The sequence below is a fragment of the Girardinichthys multiradiatus genome, chromosome 20 (genome assembly GCF_021462225.1).
Source record: "Girardinichthys multiradiatus isolate DD_20200921_A chromosome 20, DD_fGirMul_XY1, whole genome shotgun sequence".
Classification (NCBI taxonomy): Eukaryota; Metazoa; Chordata; class Actinopteri; order Cyprinodontiformes; family Goodeidae; genus Girardinichthys; species Girardinichthys multiradiatus.
In genome coordinates, this window is record NC_061812.1 from 50,180,376 (window position 1) to 50,195,620 (window position 15,245).

Sequence of the window (15,245 nt, forward strand, 5' to 3'; positions counted from 1 at the left end):
CGTCATCAACACGCGCCAGAAAGGGGTAAAAGGTCGTTTGCCTGTGTTTTGTAAAGCCGATCACACCCAGGTTAGTTAAAGGTTTGTGTGCTCCAAAACATAATGAACGTGAACAGTTTCCTCGCCTTGTCCAGAGCTTTTCCACGCGGAAAATACACGCTCGCCTGTCACGCGTGGCACCAGGGGAAACAGGCTCTACGTGCACAGCAGCGGAGGACTTTCAGAAGTCATTCAAGGAGTCTAGCCTATGCCAAGGATCTGTTCCTGGGTCAGATCAACAAGGTAACAGATGAAGCTAACAATGAACAATGGCGGCGTTTTATGAATGAAGAACCTTACAAAAGTATTCACACTTCCTGAAGTCCATCACAGTTCAATGAATTTACGGGGAGTTTATGCGAGACTGCTATGCTTTGTGTTCAGTCCCTCTAATAACCCTGAGACATCAATTGCCTTCAGCTGAACTGGATCGGAACAGTCCAAACAGACACCAGGTTCTACAGTTAACTCCAATGCTGTCTCACTTACTGAGGATGAAGTAATCATGTTCTGGAGGATGCCAATGATTTTATTTTGAATAGAATCAATTTTATTTACAAAGAATCCCATAAAGTAATTACTGCTGAGAGCTAAGGAAATGGATGGCTCAACAAGAGACTCTGTGGAAGGTTGGCAACTGTACTAAAAAGAAACCTGGGATTATTCTTATTCCCTTCTATTAATGGTGAGGAATAAGCTGTAATAAGATGTAACGGTACACAGTGTTTCCAGATGAAGTAGGACTATTTCAGGGCTGTTTTCTCTCTAATTTCCCAGAATTGCACTGATTTGAAACAGGGAGCCTCCTATAAATAATTACCAATTTTCAGAGGGTGGCCTTGCATTACATTGTCTAATGCAAGGCTCATAGAGGAGGTAACACTATATGTGTATGTTAAGTTGCAGTACATGGACGTCCACCTAAACTGACAGGCTGGGCAAGGAGAGCATTAATCAGAGAAGCAACTCTGGAGAACCAGCAGTTAGCCACAGATCCAGTAGGATAATCTGTGTAGGTACATGTAGGTAGGTTATTGTTAAAAGGAAGTCTGAAGAAGTTCTGTCCTGTTTGCCACAAACCAAGTAGGAGAAATGACCAACATCTGGAAGAAGATAGTCTGATCACAGTAGACCAACACTGGACTTTTGGACTTGTATCCAAAACGCTATTTGTGGAGGAAAACTGACACTGCACATCATCCTGAACACAATGCCCCCACAATAAAACATGGTGGTGGCAGCATCATGCTGTGGGGCTGCTTGTCTTCTGCAGGAACAGAGAAGCTGGTCAGAGATGATGGGAAGATGGTTGGAGCTCAATCCAGGACAATCCTGGAAGAAAACCTCTTAGAGGCTGGAGAAGACAAATGTTGGTCAAGGCTGTGGTCTCCAGTGCAGTCTCAGCCTGGATAGATCCCAGTTAGGCAGATCTGGCCTCTTGATTGTTTTTAAGATCGGAGCGAGATGTTAGACGCAGCGGCTGAGTGCTCTCCCTTTTGGTATTTATGTTTGTTTTTATAAATTATATAGTTTGTGGATGCCGCTATTCGACTCACTCAGATCCAGCCTCTCAGTTTTGTTGTTGGTTGACTGGAGTTTGACTAACCTCCTGTGGAGGGCTTCTAAATCCTTCTGTAAGGACTGGAAGCCAGTCTGCCACCAGTACAGTAGTGACTGCCTGCAACAGCTCACTGTTTCGCCCATGTTGTGTCAGTAAATAATCGTCCAGTAGAAACTATTCAGCACTATTAGAAACCATAATAAAACTTCAACAACACAACTGTTATTCAGTCTTTTAATGTCAGACAGCATCTACACTCTAGAACATCAAGAACATCCTGTTTTTATCCTCCAGGCTGAGGTCTTCCCTTATCCAGAGATTGGAAAGGAGGAGCTGGAGGAGATTCAGCAGTTTGTTGCGCCAGTAGAGAAGTTCTTCAGTGAGGAAGGTGAGAAAGGAGATTCTGTGGTGTGGGAATCAGCTGAACTGGAATCATTTTCTCAGTTGAGTGTTTGTCTGCTTTGTTCCCTCCAGTTGATTCAGCAAAAATAGATAAAGAAGCAACAATCCCAGCAGAGACTCTGAATGGCCTGAAGGAGCTGGGCTTGTTTGGAATCATGATCCCTGAAGAGTACGGTGAGACGCTTTCATCAAAACAATAAATAGCAAAACAAATAAAAACTTTTTTCCATTTTTCAGCTAATTTTAAAGTTAAATCTCTTTTGCTGAAGACGATTGTGGTAGTGCATCAGGGTCATTTAGACAGACCATAACAACATGGAGAATTTCAGCAATTTTTAACAGCAACATGCTGTGAGAAACAGATTTTACATGCTGTAAATCATGGTGGTGGAGGACTGATGGTTTGGGCCCACAGGACAGAAACCTACAATTTCCCTTAAGCAAATTATAGCAGAAGAATAGACGGATGATCCTTAACCACAATGAGATGCTGCACCTATTGAAATCTGTAGTCTTAATGCAGAGCAACATTAATGTTTCCCATTTTCTCACATGAGACCCTTCAGCCCAGTGGGCTCGTCATTCTTTCGCTCTCCTAACGACTGGTCTCTAAAACCATGGAGTCAGCCTGAGTTCATCCTGGTACTGGATGGGTTTCTACGCAGCTGGACTGTGTTCCAACCTTCTCTTTCTTTTTATTCCCAGGTGGTCTGGGATTGTCCCACACCATGTATGCCCGGCTGAACGAGATCATCGCGTTAGACGGCTCTATTGCTGTCACTCTGGCCGCACACCAAGCCATTGGTCTGAAGGTTAGATGTTAAACGCTAAAGCAGGTTGTATCATCAAACTGGACCAATTTTTGTTGGCTGTGATGTGCTAAAAGCTGTGTGGTTTCAGGGGATTCTGATTGCTGGGAATGAAGCCCAGAAGAAGAAATATCTCCCCAAACTGGCTTCAGGAGAACACATCGCTGCGTTCTGTCTTACAGAACCTGGCAGGTATGGATCCTGACACCTCATTCATGACCTGGTTCAATATTTTGTCTGAAGCTTTTTTAGTTGCATACTTGAGATAGTTTAGTAAGTAAAAATGGAGATTTTTTGATCCCTGGTACAAATGTACTGTAATTAAAACGAGTCATATGGATTAATTAAAAGGCTTCTCCAAGCAGAGAACTTCTACCCTGAACACACAGAGTTTTTTATAATTTTGGACCTTATCAACAACCGTTTGTCAGTTCTCTGTATTCTGTAAATGCTGAGGACTTAGGTTCCTGTTCTTTCTTCATTATCCTCTTTAACCTTCACAACCCCAAACTGGCCTTTAAAAAAGGAAAAAGACACCCTGACCATGGATAACAGTTGTACTGAGATACATGAAGGGACTAGTTAAAGAGTGTAACTACTGTGTAACAACAATGTGTTTAACTTCTGTGGCTGTTCTTGTGTCATGTGTTTGCATTCAGGCAAAGATACACTAGTGACAGTTATTCAACACCCTCATCCAGAACCAATTTGTTTGTGTTGCTTTTCTGTTAAATCACACAACAGAAAATGAGTAGATGGGCATATTGTCCTAAGCACTCCACACCAAAGCAATGATGCACAGGAACTTGGAGAACTGCTTAGGTGTTTATGCAGCAGTGTGAAACACTTCAGGGGATTAAGGAAGTTTGGTTTTTAGATATGTAGCAGCAGTGGAGAGTGAGTGGTGGATGTATGGAGCCCAAAAAGTAAGAAGGCTTGTGGTTTCTAATCAATACTGTTAAATATGCTTCAAAGTGTTAAACATGCCACCTGCTGGTGATGGTGCTGTGCCATAGTAAGTATGTAACATTTATTTTGTATTTACACAAGTGTTTCAGTTCTGGTTTTAGTTTTCACAAGGTAAGGCCTAACAAATACTTGCCAGACGTTATTTTATGATATTTAAGATATACCTTTCAATTTAGGATTACGTAGCTCAGAAACTCTGAAATCATTGTCAGTTAACACAGTTCATCGCTACATCTAGAAGTTAAAACTCAACCATGCAGAGCGAAAGCCATATACCAACAACACCTGGTATGGGGGTGTGTTGGTCGGTAACTTGCACATCTGTGAAGGGACCATTAATGCTGAAAGGTACATGCAGGATTTGGAGCAACATCTGCTGCCATCCAAGCAATGTCTTCTTCAGGAACATCCCCGCGTCTTTCAGCAAGACTATGCAAAGCCACATTCTGCACGTGTTCCAACAGCGTGGCTTCATATCGTGTCATATGTAGTGAGTTCTGGCACTAGTCTGACCTGCCTGCAGTCCAGACCTGTCAACCACTGAAAATGTCTTGAGCATTATGAAGCGCAAAATACAACAATGGAGACCCTGGACTGTTGAGCAACTGAAGAATTTCACCTACAAACCTTCAACAATTAATGTCCTCAGTTCTTAAATGCTTACTAAGAGTTGTTAAAAGGAAAGGTGATGGAACACAGAGGTAAACATTCCCCTTTCCCAGTGTTGTTGGAACATGTTGCAAGCATCAAATTCAAAATTAGTGAATGTTTGCAGAAAAAAAAAAGTAACAACGTTTTAGCAGTTTGAACATTAAATATCTTGCCTTTGTCGTGGATAACTGGATGTAGTTTGAACAGAATCTGCTAAACTTTTTACTCCGTTTTTCTTTACGTTTTACACAATATCCCCGCTTCATTGGAATCAGGGTTGTATACAAATATAAATAACTATGTAACAGTAAAAAAAAGAATAAAATAAAAAACAAAAACCCAAAACAGCAAAGCAAGAGATAACTGATTTAGCGAATAATTGATCTGATTGTGCAGAAGCTGGCTTTTAGAAACCCTTCAAGCATCATTTTTTTATTCAAAATATGAGTATATAAAAATGGGAGTAATGTTAAGAAATCTGCATTTGTGTATAGAGAATCTGGGCAGACGAACATAGTGACCTCCAAACTTTAGAAGATTTTTTTTTGACAACTAAGTCTCTGATTAATAAATGTTATGGAGAACATTGGTTTACTTTTGTAAACCCACACTGGAGCTAGAATGAAAACTGTCCAACCTGTCAGCTGTTAAAATAAAGCGAAACACTCAGCCAGTGAATCACTTGGTTAGACCACGAACCAATCAGGATTAGTTCAGGTGGTGGAGAAGTTTCTTCCAGCTGAGGTCTGATGTTTAGGCTTTGAAACAACATAGTTAATTAATGACCTTTCCACTTCTTAACCTTCTAAAATGTTTTTATGCTGCATTAAACAACAAGTGTCACCAGATATATTAAAGACGGAGCCTGGATGCTCGGTGCTTAATGAATGAGTTAACATTAGTTCTAGTCCAGGCAGATCTTTGGAATATGCTGCTTAGAGTGATGATGACATCATTATATTCAATTCAATTCAGTTTTATTTATATAGCGCCAATTCACAACACATGTTTTCTCAAGGCACTTCACAACAGTCAGGTTCATACATTCCTATTAATCCTAATCATTGAACAGTGCAGTCAGAGTTGGATAAAAAGTTTTTCTATCTAAGGAAACCCAGCAGATTGCATCCAGTCAGTGACTTGCAGCATTCACTCCTCCTGGATGAACATGTAGAGACAGTGGACAGTCACTGGCGTTGACTTTGCAGCAATCCCTTATATATATATATTGTGCACCCTTACTATATTTCTGTTAGAAATGCCTTTTTTTTAATCCAGAATGCTATTTGTATCATGTTTACAATGATCTACAGCCTCTCTGTGATTTCAGACAGCATGTGATCATCTATATATGTGCTGTCTTTTCATTCGACAGAGGGGGAGCTCTTTAAAGCGCTTGTATTGTCTGAAAAGTGTACTTTAATATTACTAAACAGCTGAGAAGTAATCTTAGGTCAACAGAGTTATGAATGATCTCCAATTTAGTCCAAAATAGTTTATCCCCCTGGCAGATTTGGGCTCAGAGTAATCTGTTAATGTTACCAACATGTTTCTTCTTTCGTTTTTGGAGTCCTGACCTAAATCTGATTGAGAATCTGAGAAGGCAGCTAAAGATTAGGGTGATGGTAAGATGGCCTTCCAAGACTCACCAAAAATAAGTCACCTAAAACCAGTGGAAACATGCTTGATCTACCTTTTCCATCTGCCAGGTGTATGAATAATTTTGGGCTTGTGTTTGATAATTAAAATATGATCTTCACACCTTTTATAAAGAGAATTTACCAGTAGATGGCTCATGGCGTGCCTCACATGTTTTAATTCCCTTCAGTGGAAGCGATGCAGCTTCCATTCAGACGCGGGCGACCCTGTCTGAAGATGGGAAACATTACCTGATCAGTGGCTCCAAGGTAACACACACCAAGCTTACAGAATCCTAACACTCTCCCAGCTTGTTCTTATTTCCAGGGTCTGACTCTGAGATCCTGAATCTTCTCTTTTGGATTTTCAGATTTGGATTTCTAATGGAGGCTTTGCAGACATCATGACAGTGTTTGCTCGGACTGAGGTAGAGGTAGATGGTGCAAAGAAAGACAAGATTACTGCTTTTATCGTTGAGAAGGCTTTTGGGGGCATCTCCAGCGGCAAACCTGAGGACAAACTGGGCATCAGGGGTTCCTACAGTAAGCCTTCCCAGCATACCTGCCAATGGTTTCTGTTACATTTGGGGCTTTTACATGGAAGGAAGCTAACTACCCTCGGTCAGAAAGAGTCTCAATGAAAGCATGCAGATTCTGAGATTTGCAAAAGTATTCACACCTCTGGAAAATATCGACATTTTGTCAAGTTAAAATGACAACCATCAAGAGTCTTTATATGATAGACCAGCACAAGTGGTGCATATTTATGAAGGGAAAGGAAAATGATATATGGTTTTCAAAAGAAGCTGCAGAGATCCATAGCTCTGGTAGGAGAATCTGTTGCCATGACAACTATTAGTTGTCCTCTCCAATAATCTGACTTTCATGGACAAGTGGTAAATAGAAAGCCATCAGTGTCATGAGGTCTCCTCGATTTGATCAGAAGTCCTGTTTGCAGTTTGCCACAAGGAGTTACCATAAACCTGTGGAAGAAGCTTCTTCTAGTCAGAAGGGAGCAAAGTGAAACTTTTTGGCCAAATCTGAAATGCTTTGTGTGGAGGAATAGAATCAGTGAACATCACCCTGAGCATACTACGCATCAGTTTCCTTCTTCTTCATAATTATGCACTATTAAAATCCAAATAAAATTTGCAAGTTTGTGGTTGTAACATGACAAGCTGTAAAAACCTGGAGGGGTTTCAACACTTTTGCAAAGGTTTTTGATGCAACATTTCAGGTTTAGATTAATCAAGCTGGATCTGCTCCTGTACGGAAAAAACTGCTGCTGCTCATTTCAAAGAAAAATGCGTCACATTCTCCAGAGGTTTAGCAGAGATGTTAAAAACCACAGAACCTGGATGGAAAACCTTCCTTTAACGGCCCCACTGATCTCCACCTCACACAGTTCTGGATTAAAACAACTGGCGCCATGGGAAGCGTTGTCATCAATAGGAAAGTTGTGGGTTAAATTCCAGCTTCCTCCTGCCACATGTCAATGTGCCCCTGGGCAAGGCATTTAACCAGTGTATCTGTGTGTGTGTGTGTGTGTGTGTGTGTGTATGGCTGATAGTGGGTGAATGTGGCTCTAGTGGGAAGTTATTTGACTCATCAGTATGAGCAGAGAGGACTATATCTAACCTTTGACCTTATGTAGAACTTCATGAGTTAAACATCTCTGACTTCACTGTGACTAAAACTAAACCCTTCTCTCTGCTACATTTTAATCAAGCCCTTTCATATCTACACCTGTGGGGCTTTATTTCACTGCGGTGAACCCAACACGCTAACGCGCTGTCAGTAATGCTGCGGCAGTATGGTCCTGGCATCACTTTGTTTCGGTGTCATTGTAGTAAATGGGCTTCAGTAAAATATCTTTGAGGTGGGATGTTGTATCCAAAGAAAACTCCATCGTGCAAAAACCCAGATTGTGAGGGACTCTTGGTGGCAGATCCTTCTTAGTAACAGTTGTAATAAACCTGTCTGATTTAAGGAGACGTTTGACATCACTAGCTCAGTGGTCCTCTGGTTTACGGAGGCAGATAAGATCAGCTTTTTTAGTTCAGTGGAACCATGAAAAATGGTTCCTCATGTTTGTGTGTTAAAATCTTTCCTTTGAGTTGAACAGAGTTAATGAGGCGAGTCTCTTGTCCAAGTCATTTTCACATTGATGCAGAGGGTGCAGGATGTAGGTGGTCTTATGTGTTCACCATAAACTGTCCTGGTGTCACACCTACACACTTCAGTTCCATGTTTGTGTTCCTCAAAACGTGGTTTTGATGTTAAATTGAGTCACAATCTTTCATGTCTGCATCATGTGTCTTTTATCCTGCACCACTAAAGTTCCTCAGGTCCGCAGTGGAGTAGAGGTTAACGTAATGTTCTACTTGTTTTTAAGCCTGTGAAGTTTCCTTTGACAACGTTCCTGTTCCAGTGGAAAACGTGATCGGAGAGGTCGGAGGTGGATTCAAGGTAAACTCTGCTCTGTTTTCAGGTCAACTTTTCTTTGTTTTTTTCCAGTTGTGATGAATTTCTGCCCTTGTTGGACAGGTGGCCATGAACATCCTGAACTCAGGGAGGTTCAGTATGGGCAGTTCTTGTGCTGGAATGATCAAAAAGCTGATGGGTAAAAAGGATGTATGCTTTCAACAGAAGCGGTGTGTGATTACACTTGTTTTGTAAGAGCTTTTTTTTTTTTTTTCTGGCTTCCTGTAGAGTTGACCTCTGAGTACGCCGCAACCAGGAAGCAGTTTAATAAAAGCCTGAGTGAATTTGGGATGATCCAGGTATGGCTGAGTCTTACCTTAGTATCTCCTGGTGCTTCCAGTAGCTGAGGTTTAAACAGCATGCTTTTACTTGTTTCTGCAGGAGAAGTTTGCCCTGATGGCCATTAATGCCTTTGTAATGGAGAGCATGGCGTACCTGACTGCGGGGATGATGGATCGACCAGGAGTTCCAGATTGTTCGTTAGAGGCCGCCATGGTCAAGGTTGGACAGCCAAAAGTTGTTCATGTTAAAAGCAATGATAGCCAAAGGCATCACAGTGTGTGCTGTGTGGACTGTGTGCAGGTGTTCAGCTCAGAGGGAGGCTGGATTTGTTGCAGTGAGGCTCTGCAGGTCCTTGGAGGTCTGGGTTATACTAAGAACTACCCCTTTGAGCGCTACGTCCGGGACTGTCGCATCCTGCCCATCTTTGAGGTACGTTGGCTAACAAGATGTTTGTTTCTTTATTGATGTTTCTGATGAGACAACTAGCTAACCTACCACCCCAAGGAGAAGATTGTATCCTTTAGATGATGTTTAGATGTTTTTTCTAAGAAGAGTTCCTACGTGTTCCTCATATCCAAATTCAATTCTTTTCCACTCCCATAGTAGCAGATTTCCCAATACATATTTATCTATTTTTATAAAGCATAAAACCAAAAGTTCAGGATGGGCGGACAGGGAAATGTTCTCCATGCCATGTCGTTTTTTCTTTCCTTATCCACCAAATACTTCAATGAATGATGCGACTTGTGCCGACTGAAGCCTGAACTGTGTGGGCACTAGGAGCTGCTGGGATCAGAGGTCATCAGGTCCCCCTGAGTTGATCAGATACAACATGTGGTGTCAGTGGGGTGTTAAACACGGTTGTCTCAGGCTGTGTGCACAGGACTGCCCCAGCTCTGGATCACTTGTAGGTGGATTGATTGTGAGGTGGACCACTTAGAGTGAAGATGTTGTTTCAGTGTGCTTCAAAAATAATTTTGATGACCCACTGTGGAACTGGGATAATTGGATCAATCTCCAATCTGTCAAATTGGTTGGGAAGTTTTTTTGTGTTGCACAAAACCTGACCAATCACAGAGTATTTGACTGTTTTCTCTCAATGAAGATGAACATTACCGTCATGACAAAACAGAGGTAGAAAGTAAGCCAAATATTCCTCACAGTTGAGGCTGTGAGAGCATGAAGATTCCCTGCACTGCTGAACAGCAGCTCCTGTTTACCAGGAAAACTGGAACATGGAAGAATATTTCAGGAAAACTGCAGCGTTAGATCCTTCCATTTCTCTACAGGAGGCTTCATGGTAGTGATAACATGAGCTGTTTCTAGCACTATCAGCCCCTCTGCTCACTGACTGTTGCTACACTTCTTTATAGTATACTAAAATGATCTTTTAATGTTTTACTAAAAAATGGAACTGTTGGTTTACTTGGTCTGTTCTATTCAATTCGGTTTATTTATACAGCGCCATTTCACAACACATGTCGTCTCAAGGCACTTTACAAAGTCAATTCAATCAAATTCTGCAGATTCCAAGTCAGCAAAAATTCAGATTAAGTTCTTTTCTAAATACCTCAAAATGTGTCATTATTTGCTTCAGCAAAATGGTTTTTCATCAGGCCTAAACTCTGTTTCTTCTTGTCCTTCATTCAGCTTCTAACAAAAATAAAAAGTAAAATTATTGTAAACCTTTTTTGTTTGATTCACAATCATTTACATTCAGTCTAAAACCAAATGAGACAGAGAACTGGTACAATATGTCCCATATTATTTTAACTTTAAATGACCTATAAATAGTCTTATTGAAATCTAAATATTTTGGATTTGGGCTAAAGCCCCCAATGTTTCGAGACCCTAAAAACGCCCCTGTATGTAGCGACAGTGGAGAGGAAAACTCCCTTTTAACAGGAAGAAACCTCCAGCAGAACCAGAACCAGGCTCAGTGTGAGCGGCCATCTGCCACGACCGACTGGAGGTTAGAGAGAACAGAGCAGAGACACAAAGAGAACAAAGAAGCACTGATCCAGGAGTCCTTTCTATGGGAAGGAAAAGTAAATGTTAAAGGTTATAGGTCCTTTAGAGGCTTCATCTCGGAGAGAAAGACAGCTAAGCAGATGAACTCAGAGCCAGTTTTCAAGTCTAGAGTATGAAAGAGAGCACAGCTACAGTACAGACCAAAAGTTTGGACACACCTTCTCATTCAAAGAGTTTTCTTTATTTTCATGACTATGAATATTGTAGCTTCACACTGAAGGCATCAAAACTATGAATTAACACATGTGGAATTATATACTGAAGAAAAAAGTGTGAAACAACTGAAAATATGTCTTATATTCTAGGTTCTTCAAAGTAGCCACCTTTTGCTTTGATTACTGCTCCACACACTCTTGGCATTCTGTTGATGAGCTTCAAGAGTTAGTCACCTGAAATGGTTTTCCAACAGTCTTGAAGGAGTTCTCAGAGATGCTTAGCACTTGTTGGCCCTTTTGCCTTCATTCTGTGGTCCAGCTCACCCCAAACCATCTCGATGGGGTTCAGGTCCGGTAACTCTGGAGTCCAGATCATCTGGCGCAGCAACCCATCACTCTCCTTCTTGGTCAAATAGCCCTTACACAGCCTGGAGGTGTGTTTGGGGTCATTGTCCTGTTGAAAAATAAATGATGGTCCAACTAAACCCAAACCGGATGGAATAGCATGACGCTGCAAGATGCTGTGGTAGCCATGCTGGTTCAGTATGCCTTCAATTTTGAATAAATCCCCAACAGTGTCACCAGCAAAGCACCCCCACACCATCACACCTCCTCCTCCATGCTTCACGGTGGGAACCAGGCATGTAGAGTCCATCCGTTCACCTCTTCTGCGCCGCACAAAGACACGGTGGTTGGAACCAAAGATCTCAAACTTGGACTCATCATACCAATGCACAGATTTCCACTGGTCTAATGTCCATTCCTTGTGTTCTTTAGCCCAAACAAGTCTCTTCTGCTCGTTGCCTGTCCTCAGCAGTGGTTTCCTAGCAGCTATTTTACCATGAAGGCCTGATTCACACAGTCTCCTCTTAACAGTTGTTCTAGAGATGTGTCTGCTGCTAGAACTCTGTGTGGCATTGATCTGTTCTCTAATCTGAGCTGCTGTTAACCTGCGATTTCTGAGGCTGGTGACTCGGATGAACTTATCGTCCGCAGCAGAGGTGACTCTTGGTCTTCCTTTCCTGGGGCGGTCCTCATGTGAGCCAGTTTCTTTGTAGCGCTTGATGGTTTTTGCGACTGCACTTGGGGACACTTTCAAAGTTTTCCGAATTGTTCGGACTGACTGACCTTCATTTCTTAAAGTAATGATGGCCACTCGTTTTTCTTTACTTAGCTGCTTTTTTCTTGCCATAATACAAATTCTAACAGTCTATTCAGTAGGACTATCAGCTGTGTCACCTCCTGCACGACACAACTGATCGTCCCAACCCCATTTATAAGGCTTGAAATTCCACTTACCTGACAGGGCACACCTGTGAAGTGAAAACCATTTCAGTTGACTACCTCTTGAAGCTCATCAACAGAATGCCAAGAGAGCAGTAATCAAAGCAAAAGGTGGCTACTTTCAAGAACCTAGAATATAAGACATATTTTCAGTTGTTTCACACTTTTTTGTTCAGTATATAATTCCACATGTGTTCATTCATAGTTTTGATGCCTTCAGTGTGAAGCTACAATATTCATAGTCATGAAAATAAAGACAAATCTTTGAATGAGAAGGTGTGTCCAAACCTTTGGTCTGTACTGTATATCTAGGAGAGACAGGGCCAAGTGAATCATCTGTAGGTGAGCGTTAAGTTGTTGCTGTAAGTGACCAGCAGGTGGCACTACTGACTTTGTAACATGAAGCTCTTACATGTTTGTTCATTAAATTTTAAAATATTTTCTAGAATGTGTTGCATGTATTTCTAAGCTGCCAGAAACATCTGAATTGCTCTCTATCCCAGTACACAGCCACCCACACACTGCTGTTTCTCACTGGGTCTGTTCTAAACAATAAACCCAGTAAAGCTGCTGTTTGTGTCCAGGGGACGAATGAAATCCTGAGGATGTATGTCGCTCTCACTGGAATGCAGTACGCTGGGAAAGTGCTCACTGGAAAAATAAAGTACGTATGTAATGTCACAGTGGGGTTCTTAAGTATTCATAGCCCTGGCAGATTTAGGTTTAAACTTATCTTTTAATCTGACCAGCATGTTTGTTCTGACTGGAAGTAATATAAATGACTTAACCTGAATCTATTAGAACATCTATGGAGGGAGCCAAAGATTAGGGTGGTGGTAAGGAGGCCTTCCAGCATCAAGGACTTGCAGCTCATCACTAAAGATAAAGACGTAAACAGCAGCTCAGCAGTTAGAAGAAGGATTGGATTGTTGATAAAGATCTTATATTTTTTTTAATATGCTAGTTTTTGTTAAAGAAATGAAACATATCTGTGAACTGATCATAAATCTGTCTCATCTCCACTCAGAAACAAACTGCTTGGTTGAATAAAAATTCATTTTCATCTAGTTCTGCCAGTGGTATGAATAATCTTGGGTGACTTATAAATATCCAAGCCTTGGTTGAAAGTAAGGATCTCTCACTCTTGGAATACATTCATTTTGCTTGTATGTGTTTAAAAATAATGAGACATGGAGCAGTTTACGGTTCTTCTTCTCTTTATGTCCTGTTTTAATGTCTTCAGTCCATTTAAAAACATTGTTTCAGCTGACTGCTGTTGGGCTGAATCACAGCTGCAGGATCAACTGCAACAGATTCTCTCAGTCTCTCTGACTGTGTTTCATATTCAGACCTGAACAGGTCTAAATATGACTTTGGACCTCTGATCAACAGTCCAGTTCTGTTTCTCCTTAACCTGGTAAAGATGGTTCTGACATTGTCTCTGGCTCCAGCCTCAGTCCACTTCTTGTGAAGACCTCCCAAATCCTTGAATGGATTTCGCTGCACAATCCTTTCAAGGCTGTGGTTCTCCCTATTGCTGTTGCACATTTTCCTACCACACTTTTTTCTTCCACTGAACTTTCCATTGATTATGCTTGGGTACAGCACTGTGTGAACAACCAGCTTTGTGAGCAATGACCTTTTGTGGCTTAGCCTCCTTGTGGAGGATGTCAGTACTGTCTTCTGGACATTTGTTCAGCCAGCAGTCTTCCTTATGATTTTGGATTTTTGTTATTTGTAAGCCATAATCAGCGAAGAAATATTACAAGAAATAAAGGCTTGAAATATTTCACTCATTGTTTAACATATTTAATTTTCTGAAATGAGCGACAGAAAAATGTTGAACGTTTTCACAATATTCATTATTTTTAGATGTACCTCTATACTCACATGTCCTTCATACCTGTGTGTGTGTGTGTGTGTGTGTGTGTGTGTTATCATGCTCCTCTGTAATGGTCCACCAGGTTGTAAAGTCATTAGGATTTAAATTAGAGGCTTTGTTTTTTTCCTGCCTTGCAGGGAAATGAAGAAAGGAAATATATTTCTGGCCATGAACATGGCTGGGAAGAAGCTGAGGACCTCACTGGGAGCATCAGTGGACCTTGGCCTGACAGGAAAGGATGGAGTGGTGCACCCCAGCTTAGAGGTAAAAAGCTGGTTTTCTGCTCATTTCTTGGTTTCCAGAACTTCACTAATGATCTGTCTCTGTTTTAAGGAAAGTGCCAAGAAGCTTGAGCAGAATGTAAGCCTTTTTGGGTCAACAGTGGAGAGCCTCCTGTACAGATATGGAAAGGTAACGTGGCGGATTGCTGGAAAGCAGCTCTCCTCAGGATTCTTGTGCTTTTGAGATGATTTCCTTATTGTTTTAAATGGATGAACGAATGAGTTGTTTCCTGTTCCTCTCAGCATCAGCTGTTAGACAATTGCTCCGGTCTATTTGTAGAAACTATCAGCTTTCACAACCTCGCCTCCCCATTTCTGCTTCTAATCTGGTCATTTGCTTGACATGAAAAGGGTCTTCAGAGTCTAGGACCTAAACCTAGGCGCTAATGATTTGCAATGGTTGATCCAGTTGTTTCAGGTGTGCATCTTGACGGCTTCAGACCAGAGAACGTGTCCTTAACAGGTGATGTGGACAAGGTAGCAGTGACAATCAAACAGCTGAGAAGATGAAGTTGCTGCATGCTCTGTCAGCTCCTTTTGGACATGTTGTAGATGACTCTGAGTTCCATGTTAAGCTGATGCAGACTGAAGAAAAATCCCCAGTTTCCCTGAAGACTTTTATAGTCAGACCATAGAAACTTGTTTCTGTGTGCTGAAGTGTTTGGGGTCAAGGGGTCACTGAAACAGCAGTACAGCACACTCATCTTGGTGTTGTGTGAGAACGTTGTCCAGGATTTCAGTGTTTAGCTGCTGAAACTCAGAATGGACATCTCCATGC

General features: G+C 41.5%; 1 protein-coding gene across 1 annotated transcript in view; it reads left to right on the forward strand.

Moving 5' to 3' along the window:
* acad9 (acyl-CoA dehydrogenase family, member 9) overlaps positions 1-15,245 on the forward strand; it is a 29,173-nt gene continuing 13,928 nt past the window's right edge. The window contains exons 1-15 of the mRNA XM_047348029.1: positions 1-282; positions 1,895-1,988; positions 2,075-2,176; positions 2,708-2,814; positions 2,903-3,003; positions 6,260-6,338; positions 6,440-6,611; positions 8,464-8,537; positions 8,616-8,691; positions 8,781-8,851; positions 8,934-9,053; positions 9,135-9,263; positions 12,889-12,968; positions 14,324-14,450; positions 14,520-14,597. Of these exons, the coding sequence (XP_047203985.1) occupies positions 103-282; positions 1,895-1,988; positions 2,075-2,176; positions 2,708-2,814; positions 2,903-3,003; positions 6,260-6,338; positions 6,440-6,611; positions 8,464-8,537; positions 8,616-8,691; positions 8,781-8,851; positions 8,934-9,053; positions 9,135-9,263; positions 12,889-12,968; positions 14,324-14,450; positions 14,520-14,597 (1,590 nt within the window). The 5' untranslated portion in view covers positions 1-102. The remainder of the gene's footprint in view (positions 283-1,894; positions 1,989-2,074; positions 2,177-2,707; positions 2,815-2,902; positions 3,004-6,259; positions 6,339-6,439; positions 6,612-8,463; positions 8,538-8,615; positions 8,692-8,780; positions 8,852-8,933; positions 9,054-9,134; positions 9,264-12,888; positions 12,969-14,323; positions 14,451-14,519; positions 14,598-15,245) is intronic.